Here is a 16,154-nt window from a genome sequence, read left to right as displayed (position 1 = left end):
TAGCTCCCTGCGGCTAGCAGCTGCGATTTGGACAGCATGGGCTTAGAGGTGGGGTTCAGGGGCTGGAAGCCAGGCTCAGGTGCAGATCCCTTCCTGCCTGTGTGACCTTAGGCAGGTTCTCCCCAGCGTGCGGTGTTCCTCCCCAGTCTGTCAGACTGCCCCAGCCCTGGTGCAGATCATCTACAGTTAGGAAGTCATCTGCTCCTGTGAGTGGCTGAATGGCACTTCAGAGGTTCTGGCCCTTGAGGGGGCCCAATACCCAGGGACCAACAGCCCAGGGTGGGAACGGAGTGGCTGTACCAAGCTCTAGACTTTGAGGCATCTTAGAACTTCTTTGGGGGTGTCAGTCCTAGAAGGCTTCCTGGAAGAGGGGGTTGCGGGGGGAGGCTTGGGCTGGAGATGTGCCTGAGAAGCTATCCCTGAGAGGGCCCTGTATTTGGCACCCAGGCAACTTGGCCAAGGCTGGGATAGGGAGGGACCGGCAGAATGGGCTGAGAGTCCCAGCTTCCCTGCTGCTAGCAATTGTGACCTTGGGAGAATCACTCCCTCATCTCTGAGCCTCCATTTTCTCTTCTGTAAAATGGGGAGAATATGCTGATCTAGCAGGGGAATTGTGAGGATGCAACCGAACGGTCATTATTAAAGTTCTTTGCAAACACCAGAAGGCTAGGAGAAAGGGAAGGTTTATCTTCAAGGGTGCTGGGCCCCTGGCCTGGCCTCTTAAGACGACAACAGATGGTCACAGCTTGTCTGTGGCCCTGACCGCGGACACAGGCAGGGATTGCTGCACTCTCCCCTCCCCCCAGCGCGTGTGCACACACAGGGCCCAGATGGGGGCTGCTTGGCCAGCCTCCTGCTGTTTGGCATTTGACATATGAGGAGTCCAGCGCCAGAGCACACCCCCTCGGGCCAGCCCCATCCCAGAGAGGAGCCGCACTGGCGGGGAGGTCTCACTACCTCGTGGAAGCAGGATCCCAAGGGCCCTGATCTCTTTACCATGTGTCCGGTGGCCTTTGATGGGAATTCCATCGCCCCTTTTGTCCTCTCCCAGAGGCCTGGCTGGGGGAAGAGAGAAGGAGGAAGATTTTTATTTTTTAGAAGGAGGCCAGGTGGGGTCCGTGGGGGCTGGGCTGGGTACCCTTCAGCTCCAGCCAGACCAGGACTGGATATTTCCTCTGGTGTTCACAGACACAAACTCCCATTCCAGGCAACCCCTTCCTGCCCACTCCTGCAGTAATTCCCTGGGCTTTGTCTCTTGCTACCCTCAACCCCTCATGTGGGCTTATATTTAGTCACCCGGATTTTTTTTCTTTATTTGGACACAGAGGCACTTTCAAGCCTCTTTGCTCATCCATCCTCCCATCCACCCATCTATCCATCCACACTACAGAGTCTGTTAGGAACTTACTGTGTACTAGGCAGTGTCCTGGGTGCTTGGGATATGACAGTGAACAAAACAACTCTCATACAACTTTCTAGCAGGTACAAGAAAATAAAGCACCAAGTAAGTCAGGTTATGAAGAGTGCTACAGGGAACATCAGGTTGGAGGGCCAGGGTCTGATGAGGTGACAGCTGAGCAGAGGCCTGAAGTGAGTGAGGGTGTGAGCCACACGGAGATCTGGGGAGAGAGTGTCATAGGCACAGAGTGCAGCAAGGCCAGCTTCCCCTCCCCAAACCAGTGTGGGGGGAGCAGTGAGGAAGCCGTGTGTGACTGGAGGGGAGGCACGGCAGGAGCGGGTGCAGGTCAGTAGGAAGAGGTCGGCCACTGTGAGGAGTCTGGATTTTATTCTCAGTGAGTAGGAGCCACTGGAAGCTTCCAGGTGGAAGAATGACATGATCAGACATGTTTTTAAAGGTCATTGTGGCTACACTGTTGAGACTAGAGAGTAGGGGACAGGGTGGACATGGGGAGGGTAGGTGGGAAGGATGTTGCCGTCACCCAGGTGAGAGATGTCACCAGAGTGGTGAGAGATGGCTGCAGCCTGGATAGATTTGGAAGCCGGGGCCAATCAGATTTGCTGGTCTGAGATATGAAAGAGATGACCCTGAGGTTTCTGGCCTGAGTGCTGGAAAGGACAAAGCTACCACTTCCTGAGATGGGGAAGATGGGGAGGGGTAGGCTGGGGGTGGGGTGAGGAAGTAGGAAGTTTGGTTTTTGAGCAGGTCGATTATGCCCATTAAACACTCAAGTGGAGGGTTCAGGAAGATGGTTGACTGTGCCAGTGGGACGTGCACAGGGAAGAACTAGGCTGGAGAATCCTCGATGTACAGCTGATGGTCAAGGCCATGAGCCTGGATGGGGTCTCCAAGGAATCAGTGTGGAGAGAAGGCTCCAAGGACTGAGCCCTGGGTTCTGCAGGGCTCAAAGGGCAGCAGGGAAAGGAGGCATGAAAGCGGCTGAGGAGAGGGGGCAGGGAGCCCAGGGAAGAAGCTTCAGGAAGGAGAGGGATCAGCTGAGCCCAGTGCTCCTGAGCTGAGGACTGGCCATCAGACTGAACAGCACACATGCAGGCGGCTGGAGTGCTGGGTGTGAGAGCCTGGCTGGGGGGGTTCAGGAGAGAATTGGGGGGGAGGAATCGGCGGCAGTAGTATACATTTCTTTTAAACCATTTTTTGGTTTTTATTTTGTTTTTTGTTTTGGTAAAAAGCAAGCAGAGAGCAATAGGATGTAGTTGAAAGGGGATCAAGAGATTCTTTTGAGCTTCCCCTACCCCAAGATGGGAGAAATAACAGCATGTTTTTGGGCTGGTGAGAATGAGCAGAGAGGCAAACTGATCACACAGGAGAGGGGAGAACTGAGGGAACCCATCCCTGAGCTTTGAAAGGGGATGGGATCAGGGCATAAGAGGAAGGATGTCCTCTGTTCTTGGTGCCAGGAGGGACTTTCTCCAGCTCCCCCGAAAGGCAAGGGGTCAGTTAGGGCTGGAGTGGCCAAGGAGGATGCATGAAGTGGGCAGGACTGGCCGTGAGCCTTGAAGGATGGGGAAGAGCTAATGGGCAGAGGGAGAGCATTTCCAACAGATGAAACTGAGGGAACAAAAGGCATGTAGGCCTCAAAGAGCAGGGCTGATTTTTTTTCTAGGTCTCTTTTGGCTGGGACCATTCCTAGTCCTCAGGGCTCATGGCATGTGGCCCCTTCCTCATCTCCCTATGCCTTCCCCTCCCCGCTCCCCAGCTCCAAGTTCTCCACCATTTCTCCAGCTAAGGAGTGAGTTTAGGGACCTGGAGGGGGAGCCTTTAGATCTGGTGGGTGGACCTCTGCTCCCTCCTGGGTCTGCTCCTCCTAGATATGCATCCTTGCCTGATCACAGCCTGTGGAGGTGGGAAAACAGTGGCCAGAAGGAGGCAGCGCTCTTTCTGACCTTGGGCCGGCAGGAACCTCCTCCCTGGGACTCAGTTTTATCGTCTGTAAAGAGTATCTACTTAGGTGGGGTGTTGCACAGGAGTGATGACATGGACGTGCCCGCGCTCCCTGCTCAGCTGTCCACCAGTGCTGCCCAGTGCCCGCCGCCACAGAGACCCATTTTAGGTGCTGCTCTGATCCCTGCCAAAAACAGGTTCCCCTGCCTCTGAACTTCCAGAATTCATTCTTTTCTTCCTTTCTTACTCTTCCTTTCCTCTCCTTCCTTCCTTCCTCCTCCTTCCCTTCCTTCCTCCTTTACTTTTCTTTTTTCTTTTCTTTCTCATGGCCATGAGAAAGAAGACCGTCACCTTCTCCCTGCTGGGTGCTAGAGTCGCTAGAGTTGTGAGGATGGGTCACAGTTCGATTCAGTTTCACTCCTCTGACAGCTGCCACTCAGGGCCCGGCCCTCTGAAGGTACATGAAAGTGTCTGTTGGTTGGACGGAAACAAGTCCATGGACCTGCAGAAAATGGGCTGCAGCCCTGGCAATGCAGCTGCAAAACTCTGGTTCAGGGTTTGGTTCATCTCCTAAACATTTTTTGAGCCCTACCCATGGGAGGCCCCAAGCCAGGCCCCAAGGGTCCTCCGGGCAGGATGCTGGGGGTCCAGCCATGCTGGGGGCTGCTCTCTGGCTGAAATGGGGGAAGAACTTCCTGGGTGGTGGATGCAAGGGCTGTGGCAGGTGGCCTGTGCTGTCCTCTGGGTCCTCTAGGTACCCACCGTCTCCTCTCCTCTTGCAGTAACTAGGGGTTGGCACAAGGGGGCAGGGCCCAGCTGATGGGGGACCTTCCTGTTCAAGCTCTGCCAGGCGGCCAGAGACCCCCGGGGCACCAGTTGTGAGCAGGAGACAAAAAGCCTGGGACAAAAGGCCTGTGGGAGCCGCGGTGAATAGATTAATGAGATTTCCATATGAGGCCCAACAATGGGATTCTCCACTCCAGCCCCTTTGTCCCTGGCTGAGATAATGGAACCCGAGGAGCAGGCCCAGGAGGGTGGCTTGGGCCCTTCTCCACACAAGCCTGGAGCCGCCACACAGCTGCCCCTTCTTCCTGACCTGCCCCCAGCCCTGTGTTCTGCAGCCCCTCCCTTGCCGTGGGTAAGTGGATTCTCACCCAGAGACCTTCTGTGAGATGGGGAAAGGGCCTTAGGGGCCTCCTTAGGGAGTTGGAGAGGGGCTTTGACACTGCCTGATTGGGATCCCTTTCCACCTCAGCCCGTATAAAACTGACTTCAAGGGTTCCTAGTGAGAGGAAGTTTGAGATCCACCATCCATACCAACTGTCTCATTTGACAACTGAAGATAGTGAAGCTTGGAAAGTTTAGGTGTCTTGCCTAGGGTCACACAGTGACAGCTCAGGGTGTCTGCTGCCCCTTGATGCCAGAATGGGGGTGGGAGTGTCTAAGGCCTGTGTGAGGGAGAAACGCACTCCTCCTGTGTGTCCCCCGCCCCCATCACTCTCCCTCACTGCTTCACTTCTGACAGTTTTGCAGTACCTGCTGGGTGTCCTATCAATTTAACTCAGTTCTGACACTACCTGGAGATGGCGTCAGATCCCACGGGTGAAGGGCCCGGTCCCACAAGATTGCCACCTTCAGGTGCCAATCACAAGTCTGGGCTGTTAACTGTGCTTTTGACCATGGGCTATGAATTAGAGGTTTCCACCACCCCCTCCTCAGGTTCGGTTAATTTAGAATGGTTCAGAGAACTCAAGAAAACTGTTTACTTACTAGATTATGTTTTGTTATAAAAGGATATAACTGAGGAACAGCCCGATGGAAGAGATGCACAGGGCAGGTGTGTGGGAAGGGGCCCGGAGCTCTCATGCCCTCTCCCAGCGAGCCACTCTCCCCGCACTTCCACATGTTCACCAACCCAGCAGCTCTCCCAACCCCGTTCTTTTGGGGTTTTGTGGAGGCCTCATTACACAGCCACAGTTGATTAAACCATTGGCCATTGGCAGTTGAATGCAATCTCTGGCCCATCTCCATTTCCCAGGAGGTGGAGGGTTGTGTGGGGAGCTGAGGTTTCCAACCCATCATGGCTGGTTACCCCTTGCAACCAGCCCCCACCCTTAGGTTACCTAGGCACTTTCCAAAAATCATCTTATTAACATGAACTCAGGAGCAGTTGAAAGGGGCTTGTTATGAATAACAGGACGCCCATTTCACTTTTATTGCTCTGAAGCTGTTTCAGGAACTGAGGGCAGGAAACCAAATATTCTAACAAAAGATGCTCCCATTGCTCTTTTGCTTAGGAAATTCCAAGGGTTTCAGGAGCTGTGAGCCAGGTACAGTGGGCGGAGACTAAATATATATATTTCTTATTGTAAATCACTCGATCACAGCCTGTGCCAGGCCTGATGCACAGAGTGCCCTGGGCATGGTCCACGGGGATCCGAGAGGCCCAAGAAGGCTGAAATCAGTGCACTGAGTGCCTTGACCCTTTGTGAAGGCCGAGCCACTTCCCTCATCCATCCTGATAGACTCCCTACAAACGAGGGGAGGGGCTTAAGGAATTCTTTGTTACTATTTATTGATCACCAGTGAGTCTGAAGGACTGCACTCTGTGCGTGGAGTCAAGTGGAGTTCCAGCCTCCAAGAGTCTGCAGAGAAAGAGCTGCTTCAGGAGCCTGACCTTGCTTGCTCCCCACAGGGTGCAATTTCAAAAAGTGGTGTTTTCCCTAGAGTTCCAGCTACCCCCAGTGAAGGCCACAGATCCAAATAAGGAACTGTCTGTCCAGCCTAGGGGCATGAATAGTTATCAGATGGCAAGCTTACAGGGAAGGGGACACATCTACTTGGGCTGTTTCGCAGTGAGAGAACATGCATTCTCCTGCCCGTGGGGGCCTAGGTGACGTGGGATCTCCCCTAGGGCGTAGGTGCTTCCAACTGCAGGTTTGAAGTGTAAAGCTGCAGCACCTGTGGTGTAGCCACATTCCCAGGCAAACACAGAAACATGTTTCCGTAAGGCCAAGGAAACAAGCCTTGGTGTAGGCTGTGTCATGGCCCCAGGCTCTCCTCTGGCTGTGAGTACCAAGGGCCGGCCCAGGGAGGCAGTGCAGCCAAGAGGCAATGGCCTGGGCCCTGTAGTTAGAGCGCTGGGGTCTGAATCCTGCTCCCCTGTTTGACAGCTGTGTGACCTTGGGGATGAATGAATCTCTCTGTACCTCCGTCTCTACCTGCCAGGTGGGGCTGATGACAATAGTATTTCCCATAGGGCTGTTGTGAGGGTTACACAGGACAGTGCGTAAAGCACAGAACAAGGGGCTGGCTCTGCCCCAGCACTGGGTGCTGGGGAACTGGCATAAGGACCAGCCTGTCCTTTCAGAGCTGGAGGGAACCTCCTTCACAGAACATTCTCCACATTCTCCCAACCGCAGGGGGAAGTGACTTGTTTGGATTCACTCAGTAAGGCTGGGCCACTGCTTAGATTCTTAATTGTACCATTTATCATGCTGCTTTGTACTGGACTGTGTACTTTGCATTCGTTATCTTTTGAAATCCTCATGGCCACTCTGCAAGCCATGCATTATACCCTTTAACAGACCGAGAAATTGAGCTTCAGTGAGCTTCAGGCCACCTCCAGGCTCATGCAGTTAAGTGTCTGAACCTGGATTCAAACCCAGGTGTCTTTGAATCAGGCCACACTTTCCCCCAAGTCTCTGGGGTCTTTCCTCACATCCAGCTCAGCTGATGTAGGAACTAGAGTGTGTCCTAGGAACCTGGGAAGGAGATGGGGTTCCTCTCCAGGGAAGGTCCCTCCTATGGGAGGCTGACTAGCAGGAGCTTGTGGACTGGGCCTCAGTCTCTGTGTGAGAGGGAGAGGGTGTAACTGGCCCGAGGCTGGGGGCAGGGAGACAGCCTGCTCTACCCGCTATCACTACATGGAGACAGTGATGCTGGAGGGCAGAATGAAGAAGGGCAAGAGAGATGGGCTGGTAGTTAGTGGGGGACATAGGTCAAGTAGGTCTTTTTGAATATGGGAAAGATTTAAAGTTTGCTGGGGGGATGGAGCCAGGCCACGGGAGTGGGGAAGAAGAGTTAATTAATGGGGCAAGGTCCCAGCCTGGGTCAGATGTGGTCATGGGTTGGGGTGCAGGGACTCTCGGCCTCCTGGCTTGCAAAATGGATATAGATGTAGATAAAAGTGAAAACAGAAGGCCAGATGTGAGGGACATGGGCCCCTGGCTAAAACCAAAGGGCACTGCCTGGAGCAGAAGGACTGTGCCTGAGGGGATGGAGGGTAAATATCCAGCAGGCGGATGAGATGCTGTGGACAAGGGCCCCTCTGGGTAGAGCTTGGAGCAGCCTGGAAGGGGCTAATCCCAGAGCAGATGAGATAGAGTGGGTGTAGAGCTGGGAGGACAGGTTTGGAGTGTGGGTTCCTGGAGTCCACGATTGCTGAGGTGGAGTTCTTTGGTGTGGAAGGGGCCTGAGTACAAGAGGTGGGGACTTGAGCGAAGACTGCTGCAGGCCAGGGCTGAAGCTAGGTGAGAGAGGCAGGGAGGAACCACATGACAGCGATGGGGAGGAGCAGAGGGCCTGGCAGAGGGTGAAGGAAAAGTGTGTGAAGGAGTCCAGACACAGAGGCTTCCTTACCTCATCTAGGTATGTCCTTCTGGCAGGGGCCGCCCTTTCCCCCCAGCGTGCCTAGTTTAGTAAGTTCAGGGAAAATGCTCTCGTTAAGGTCCAGTCTCTTTTCTCCATATTAAGGAGCCAAAGCACAGATAGTGAATAGAAAAAAACAGGTTTGGGGTCCATGTCAACAATACAAATTTGCATTTGTATGACTCTGATGTTACCACTTATGACCCTGCAACCGGAACCACTTGAGACTTGTCAGGGTTACCCCCTTTGACACTAGGTAAAGCCTCTGTCCCTTGGAGACCCTTCAGTAGGAGCTGGAGAGCTACACATCTGCCTCCCGCAGAGCTCATCCTCAACTCTGTTCTGCCATTGGTGGCCAGGATCACCTCTCAGATGGAGGCTAAACCACCTCAAGAACACCCCTTTTAAAGCTTTAGTACCTATAGTGCATGCCTTCCCTAGGGCACTGGAGATGAGAGTGAATAGTTTTCAAAGACTATCGTCTTCCATTGACATCAGGTCACAGTCCAAAGAGGCGGTACAGTCAAGTTGCTGCAGATAAGGGCAACTGTGGAGAACCCAAGAAGAGGCTGAATTACGTTTAGTCTCTTCTACCTCTCCCCTGACATGTACCCACTTCCAAGGCTCCGGTGATCTGAACTTTCTTGGTGCTCCCTCCAGGTTTGCAATGTATGGTTATGTAGGTTGTGCACTGCACATGAACCCTACTTCTAAAGGGGCACAATTCACATCACAGACATAACAGATTTGTAGATTTATTAAAGTTTTCCAGAAGGTGACAGTAAGGCATCTTGAGGGAGGGAATAGGGCATATGAGCTAGCCCAGCCCTGGCTTTCTGAATGCATTGTGCTCTGCATCTTTGAAGGTGCTGGAATCCTCTAGCCTGTCTGGTCGACTTGGCCTCTTCCTCTTCAAGGTCCAGTAAAGGCCTTCTCAATCAGGCGTTGCACGCTCCCGGAGCCCCTGACACACACCACTATTTTACTCCCTTATAAAGGATGTCGTCTGTCTGTCTCCTCCATCTAGCTGAACCACCGTATTCACCTTTCAATCTGCCCCCTTGCCTAGCACAGCACTTAGTATATGCTCAATAAAGTTCTGTTGAAGAAAGAAGGTTGAACCTGTAAGGTTAATTTGTCTTATCAAAAGCTTAGGTTTGAGCAAAACCCGTCTCTGGCACATCATGGGCCCATTTAGTCTCTGAGATTTTATCCTCAGATCAGGCCACCAACCAGTTGGAGCCATGTGCCTGGATAGTGCTATTCCCCAGGCCCTGAATCCCTTTCACCAGTTTGACTCATGCCTAGACTGGTGCTGAGAGACTGTAAGAAACAGCCATGTAACATTACTGTTGTGTTTACAGCCTGGCTCTCTAAGAGGCCATTGTTTATTACCTCTCACAGGTCGGCTTCCTGAGGTCCATGGAAAAAAGTTCTGTGATTTCTATGCCAGGAACATTTTCGTCTCTTTGGAGTATGACAGTGTTCTTTACTTTGCAAAGTGAGTTCTTTGGTTCCTGGTAAATTCAGAGACGAATCTGTGACCCACTTTCTATGATGTGCACTAACTCTGCGTTGCTGTGGAGTAACTTTGCCCCATCTTCTCTAGAATATATGTCTATTCTAAACAACCTTTTTGTATGATGGTGAACATTCTGGCAATGAGGCAGGGGGCAGCACCTGCTCTGGGCAGCTTTCATGAGCAGATTTGGGTCTGGAACCCAGGTGCTCTGACTTCATCAGGCAGAGACTAATAGAAGAAACCAAGTAGAAATGAAGTGAATGCTTCTGGGTCAGTCTCTGGGGTTTTCCAGGGATGATGAGACACTACTGTGGACACTGGCACCCTCACTTCAGGGACAAAGGGGGCACTGAACTCTCAGGGAAGGCTAAGGTGAACGGAGCATTCAGGACTATCAGATTGCTGGGCCAGGGCTAGCCCAGGAGCTCTGGGCAGGCCTCACTCATCTTTACATAACCCTAGTGCCTAGCACATGATGGAAGTGCAGCAAACATCTGTTTCTGAATGAGCCCCACCTAGGTTTGACTATTCCCAGCACTGGGGGGGCAAGGGCTGGGGACCAGGGGCACCCACTGTCTGACCGTTCACTACAGTAGGTCTGAAAGGACCATGTGTTCTAAAGGGTAGGGCTGGAGTGGCCAGGCCAGAACAATAGTCATTGCCTAAAGGTGAAGTTAGGAACAAATATGTCATTTCCAGATCCATCTTGGTTCTGAGGAAAGTGTTTTCAGATAACTTTGATCATGGGACATGAGGGGCAAGTCAAGTATGGTGTTTTTGGTGCCTGGAGAAGGGGGCCCCAGGAGAGTGGATCGGTGAGTGGTGGATGCCGAAAAACCAGCCTGTCCTAAGCTATGGTCTAAGGGGGTCGGCCTGTGGCTGGTGGTCAGTGGGTCCGCAGAGGTTCTGCAGGACCTCCCTAGCCGCTCCTCTCTCTTGCCTGCAGCTCTGTCGAAGATGCACTGGACACCGGAACACGCCCAGCCCCTCAACCAGTGGCCAGAGCAGCACTTGGATGTCTCCTCCACCACCCCATCGCCAGCTCACAAGTTGGAGTTGCCCCCTGGGGGTCGTCAGCGCTGCCACTATGCTTGGGCACACGACGACATCTCTGCCCTCACTGCCTCCAACCTCCTCAAGCGCTACGCAGAGAAATATTCGGGGGTCCTGGACTCGCCCTACGAGCGCCCCACCCTGGGAGGCTACGGCGACGCCGCCTTCCTCAACGGCGCCAAGGGGGACCCCGAGCCCTGGCCGGGGCCAGAGAACCCCTACCCCTTGGCCTCGCTCCACGAGGGCCTCCCGGGAACCAAGTCCGGCAGTGGGGGAGGCTCCGGGGTCCTCGGGGGATCCCCGGTTTTAGCCGGGAACCTGCCTGAACCCCTCTACGCCGGCAACGCGTGCGGGGGCCCGTCGGCGGCACCCGAGTACGCGGCTGGCTACGGCGGCGGGTACCTGGCGCCCAGTTACTGCTCGCAGACGAGCGCCGCGCTCCCCCCGCCGCCCCCGGCCGCGCTCCTGCAGCCCCCACCCCCGCCGGGCTACGGCCCCTCCGGGCCTCTGTACAATTACCCGGCAGGGGGCTACGCCGCGCAACCGGGCTACGCGGCCCTTCCGCCACCGCCGGCCCCGCCCCCGGCCCCCTACCTGACCTCGGGCTTGGCGGCGCCCACGCCCCTGCCCGCGCCCGCCCCGCCCCGGCCGGCGCCCGCCTCCTACGGCTTCCAGGCGGCTGCGGCGGGCGCGGAGGCCGGGGTGTCGCTGAAGCGCAAGGCCGCCGACGAGGGCGCCGAGGGCCGCTACCGCAAGTACGTCTACGAGCCTGCCAAGGCCCCGGCGGCCGACGGCACCTCCTACCCTGCCGCGGACAACGGTGAGTGTCGGGGCAACGGGTTCCGGTCTAAGCCGCCGGGAGCCGCCGAGGAGGCGTCGGGCAAGTACGGCAGCGGCGTCCCCCTCAAGGTCCTGGGCTCTCCCGTCTACGGCCCACAAGTCGAGCCCTTTGAGAAGTTCCCGGAGCGGGCCCCGGCGCTGGCTCCCCGCGGGGGCTTTGCGGTGCCGTTGGGGGAGCCTCCCAAAGGTGTGGACCCAGGGGCCCTGGAGCTGGTGACCAGCAAGATGGTGGACTGCGGGCCGCCGGTGCAGTGGGCGGACGTGGCAGGCCAGGGCGCGCTCAAGGCGGCGCTGGAGGAGGAGCTGGTGTGGCCCCTACTGAGGCCGCCCGCCTACCCGGGCAGCCCGCGCCCGCCGCGGACCGTGCTGCTCTTCGGGCCGCGGGGCGCAGGCAAAGCACTGCTGGGCCGCTGCCTGGCCACCCAGCTGGGTGCTACGCTGCTGCGCCTGCGCGGAGCGACGCTGGCCGCACCAGGCGCCTCCGAAGGTGCGCGCCTCCTCCAGGCCGCCTTCGCGGCTGCGCGCTGTCGCCCGCCCGCTGTGCTCCTCATCAGCGAGCTGGACGCGCTGCTGCCCGCCCGGGACGACGGCGCGGCCCCCGCGGGCGCCCTGCAAGCGCCGCTCCTGGCCTGCCTGGACGGCGGCTGCGGCGCAGGGGCCGACGGCGTGCTGGTTGTGGGCACGACCTCGCGGCCCTCGGCCCTGGACGAGGCGACCCGCCGGCGCTTCGCTCTTCGCTTCTACGTGACGCTGCCCGACGGCCCGGCTCGCGGGCAGATCCTACAGCGGGCGCTGGCCCAGCAGGGCTGCGCGCTGAGCGAGCGGGAGCTGGCGGCCCTGGTGCAGGGCACCCAGGGCTTCTCCGGGGGCGAGCTGGGGCAGCTGTGCCAGCAGGCTGCGGCTGGGGCGGTCCACCCGGGGCTGCAGCGCCCCCTCTCCTACAAGGACTTGGAGGCGGCGCTGGCCAAGGTGGGCCCCAGGGCCTCGCCCAAGGACTTGGACTTGTTCGTGGAGTGGGACAAAATGTACGGCTTCGGACACTGACTTCGCCTGGGGAGGCCGCGGGAGCCGCCGCCCCCTCGGTTCCGGAGGGAAGTCTTTAACCCCACCAAGCTAGGCGTGCCGGGGTGAGGGAAAAGAGGGGGCTGCTTGTGGGTTTTTTTCGTGGGAAGGAAAATGCTTCTGCTAGGCAGATAGATGCCATATGCGCTATGTACTCAGGTTTTCCCTATTTATTGTGGACGGGAAGCTCGCCATCTCCGCCCCACAGCCGGCCGGCCCAGGGGGCCTAAGGAACTCCTGCTCTCTCGCCACAATCCTTTTGTCTCCTCTCTTTCTGAATGGCTTCCTCCCCCTCCTCCACTTCCCCCTTTCTCTGCCTTCTCGTAGTTTTCTCTCCCTGTCGCTTTGTCACTGACCGTACCACCCCTCCCCACCCCAGCCCTGTTTCTCTTTTGCTCCTCCCTCTGTCTCTATCACCCTCTATGCTTCTGTCTCCTTCCCTTGCTCTCCAGCCTTTCTTGTTTCTTGGTCCCTTTCCCTGCCTTCTGTCCCTCATTCAAAGACACATGCGCCTTTGCAGGAGATCCGGAGGTCCAGGGGCTGAGGAGGGGGTAGGGAGTCCTCTACCTCCCTCACCCAGCCAAAACCTTGGGTCTGTGGGAGTCAAGCAAAAAAGAGAAAACCACCCAAAGAAGGTTTTTTGTTTGTTTTTGAGGGGGGAAATCCCAGAAATGTAGCTTGTTTAATATTTTAGGCCTCTTATTTTTGTAAGATGTGTAGAATTTGCTGTTTTTCTTTCTTTTTCTTTTCTTTGTTTCTTTTCTTTCCTTTTCTTTCTTTCTTTTTTTTGGACAACTCAGGAAGAAACTGATCTCAGAAAGAATGTTAGATTTTGGCTGCTCTCCTGTGCCCCCCTTTCACCTAGGAAAGCAAATTCTCCCAGAAGACTCAGAAAGTGAGACCTATGGGAAAGGGGAGAGGAAGACCCAGAGGCCACACTTAAACCCCTGCTCTTCTTGGGACAGAAGCAGAATGTATTGCTAGGGCTTCCTCCTCAGGCCCAAGGTTGTAGGTAAGGGTGAGGGGGACTGGGTTTGGAATTTGAGAGGTGGTAGGTCTTGCTCCCTTCCTGCTGCTGTTCCCGCTGGGCCCCACCCCTCAGTATAGTGTTTTCTGTGGAGGGTTGGTTATCCAGAGTTGGGATGCCCTTGCCCACTGCCTGCCCCAGACCCAGAAAGTAGGCTGAGAGGGCCCAAATGGGATAGTGACCCAGGCAGAAAGTCCCCGGAGAGGTCATCTCACCTGTCCCTTGCCTAGGCAGAGGTGTCCTATAACTTATGCTAAATGGATTTCCTCTGGAAGGAACAAAGTCTGGTCACAGGTCTGGTTGGGCAAAAAGAGTTGACTACAGACTCAGCCTCCCTGGTCTGGTGGGAGGCTCTGAGGAGGGGTGAATGAACATCTGTTACAGGAGAAGTTTCTGTGAGGAGTCGTACATCTCCCATCCTCTTAGGGTCCTAGGTCTCGAGCTCCAGGGGCTGTGAGAGGGGGAAGGAGATGGGCAGATTCTTTTCCTGAATAGACATCGGGGGTTTATTCTTGGTCCCACTCAGACTTTCCCCCAGAAGCCTAGGCTTGGGTACCCTTCCTTGTGAGAACCATACTCCCCTGTCCCACCAACTTTCCCTTGATAGGGCTTCGGCAGTTTGCCCCCTCCCCCTCAGGGAGCCCATTTCACAACTCTGACCTGTGGTCCAAAGAGGGAGGGCACAGGCTGTCACCCCACCTCTTCTCTGTCCCACCCCAGCCTCCCTCCTGTTCCCCTGCCACCGAATGGCTCGTGCAGTCTCTGTACCACCTCCCACTCCCAGCTGGAATGGATGCCTGTGGGGAGCATTTCAGGTGCCAAGGTGCTGAGGGCCTGTTCTGGCCTAGAAGTGTTAACAGGAAAGCTGCTCTGTTCTTCCCCTTTTTCCCTTGGTCCCTGGCCTTCCTCTCCTTGGAGCTGGCTGATTGCAGGGCTTTGGTGCCTCAGAAACTGGGTGTAGGGTCTTGGCTGTGAAAGGCCCCCAGGGGGATCAGGGAGCGAGCAGGTTCTCTCAGGTGTGTATATGTATATGAGGGGTAGGTGGAGGTCATTGGGGAGGTGGGGTTGGGATCCCAGCCTTCCCTTCAGGAGGCAGGCAGCTCTAGGGGTTGGGGGGAAGAGCTCACTGACCAGGACCCAGGGCCCCCACCACCTCCTCTACTGGCCTTGGGGAGCTTTGCACAAAGAGACAGCCCCCAGTCTACTAGCACCTACCTCATAGCTACCGGGGCAGGTGGGGGAAGGGCAGGTCCAGCTCTGGCAATGTTGGGGGGGCATACCAAAGAATCCAGGGGCAGGGGTGTGGGGAGGGCAGACTCTGCAAGCTGGCCCTTTCCTTCCTGTACCCAGATTGGGATTGGGGTCCTCTCCTCCAGCTGTAACCATTTCTACCTCATTTTGCTGCGTGTTGTACATGGACGTATTTATCTCCTGTCTGACAATGCTCTGCAGTTTGGTCTGTCTACCTCAGAAGAGACTGTATTTTAAAAGAAAATATTACACAGTATTAAAGCGATAACACGTGGTTTCCAGAGGATTTCTTTGGGGCAGCAGGGTGTGGGGAGCCCTCTGGGAAATGCTTGGGCTTCCAGGTCTGCTGGTGCCATGGGTGTGGCTCTGTGGTGGGTGTTTCTATTCCTTCAGCAAAACATGACTGTGGGACTCCTTTTATTCACTCTGGCACAGCCAATGCCTACCACACACTGGGCATTGAGGCTACCAGGTGAAAAGCCTGTGGATAGGGAAGGCCTGCCTGCAATTCTGAGCTCTTTGGGGCGGACTTTGACCCAGCATAGGGGATAAAGAAGAGCTCGCATGTTGAGTGAGTGAATAAATGAATGCATGGAAGGAAGGAGGGCTGAAAAGGAAGGTTCATTCAGGACCTGGACAGCAGCCCTTGTTGGCCAGAGCTAGGATTGTATTTGCACTCCATCCTTGGATGGAGGGAGAGTGGACAGAGGGCAGGGTGTGGATACAGTGAGTTCCAGTCTTTGAGGCCATATGGGATCCTTTGTCCCCAGACTCTGTCCTTGACAGCTCATCATAAACTGGAGCATAGAAAACTAGGAAGGAACATCTTGCCAAAAAAGCTGTATTGAGATGTTTAGACCCACAACTTCCTGAGGCCCTTAAATGCTCTCAGCAAAATCATCGCAAATGCACCAGAGCTGCAAGGAAGCAGGCACCCCTGGCTTCCTCAGGCCCAAGCTTAGGGCATATCCGGGGCTTTCAAGAGTCAAAGCAAGCCCAAGGCCAGACCCTGCAAACAGTTTCCCCTCTGAGAGAAACTAGTGTGTGCCTGGACATGGGGGCTCCAGGGCATTGCCCCAGGACTCAGTGACCCCAACCCTCCCCACTCTTGGCGGTCCAGGACCCCCCCCCCCCACCTCGCACTCTAGTTGGTTTATTACACACCTACCCTGTGCAGTCACTGCATAGCACTGAGGATTCAGAAATGGTTAAGCCCAGCCATTGTTCTGGAGAGCCCATGATACAGAATGGGAAAAGCTCAAAGATAGATCATTTGAAAATACAGCTGGATAAGGTGGCTTGAGGAGGGACCATACCAAAAATTTTATATTCTCACATCTGGCACAGTATTTGTTGCATAGAAGACACTGAATAAATGTTGACTAAAT

The 16,154-nt window shown here is 55.5% G+C and overlaps 1 protein-coding gene across 16 annotated transcripts in view; it reads left to right on the top strand.

Annotated features, from left to right (window-relative positions):
* Nucleotides 1-12,617, top strand: part of FIGNL2 (fidgetin like 2) — a 65,892-nt gene extending 53,275 nt beyond the window's left edge. For 13 of the 16 annotated variants that reach the window (XM_032492870.1, XM_032492869.1, XM_032492868.1 and 10 more), the window contains one exon: nt 10,480-12,617. In XM_032492870.1, the coding sequence (XP_032348761.1) occupies nt 10,491-12,470 (1,980 nt within the window). In that variant the 5' untranslated portion in view covers nt 10,480-10,490 and the 3' untranslated portion in view covers nt 12,471-12,617. The other 3 variants (XM_032492867.1, XM_032492866.1, XM_032492881.1) reach the window with 3 other exon arrangements.
* The last annotated feature ends 3,537 nt before the right edge of the window (nt 12,618-16,154 follow it).

Source organism: Camelus ferus, chromosome 12 (genome assembly GCF_009834535.1).
Source record: "Camelus ferus isolate YT-003-E chromosome 12, BCGSAC_Cfer_1.0, whole genome shotgun sequence".
NCBI classification, from domain to species: domain Eukaryota; kingdom Metazoa; phylum Chordata; class Mammalia; order Artiodactyla; family Camelidae; genus Camelus; species Camelus ferus.
This window is presented reverse-complemented; position numbering and strand designations above follow the sequence as displayed.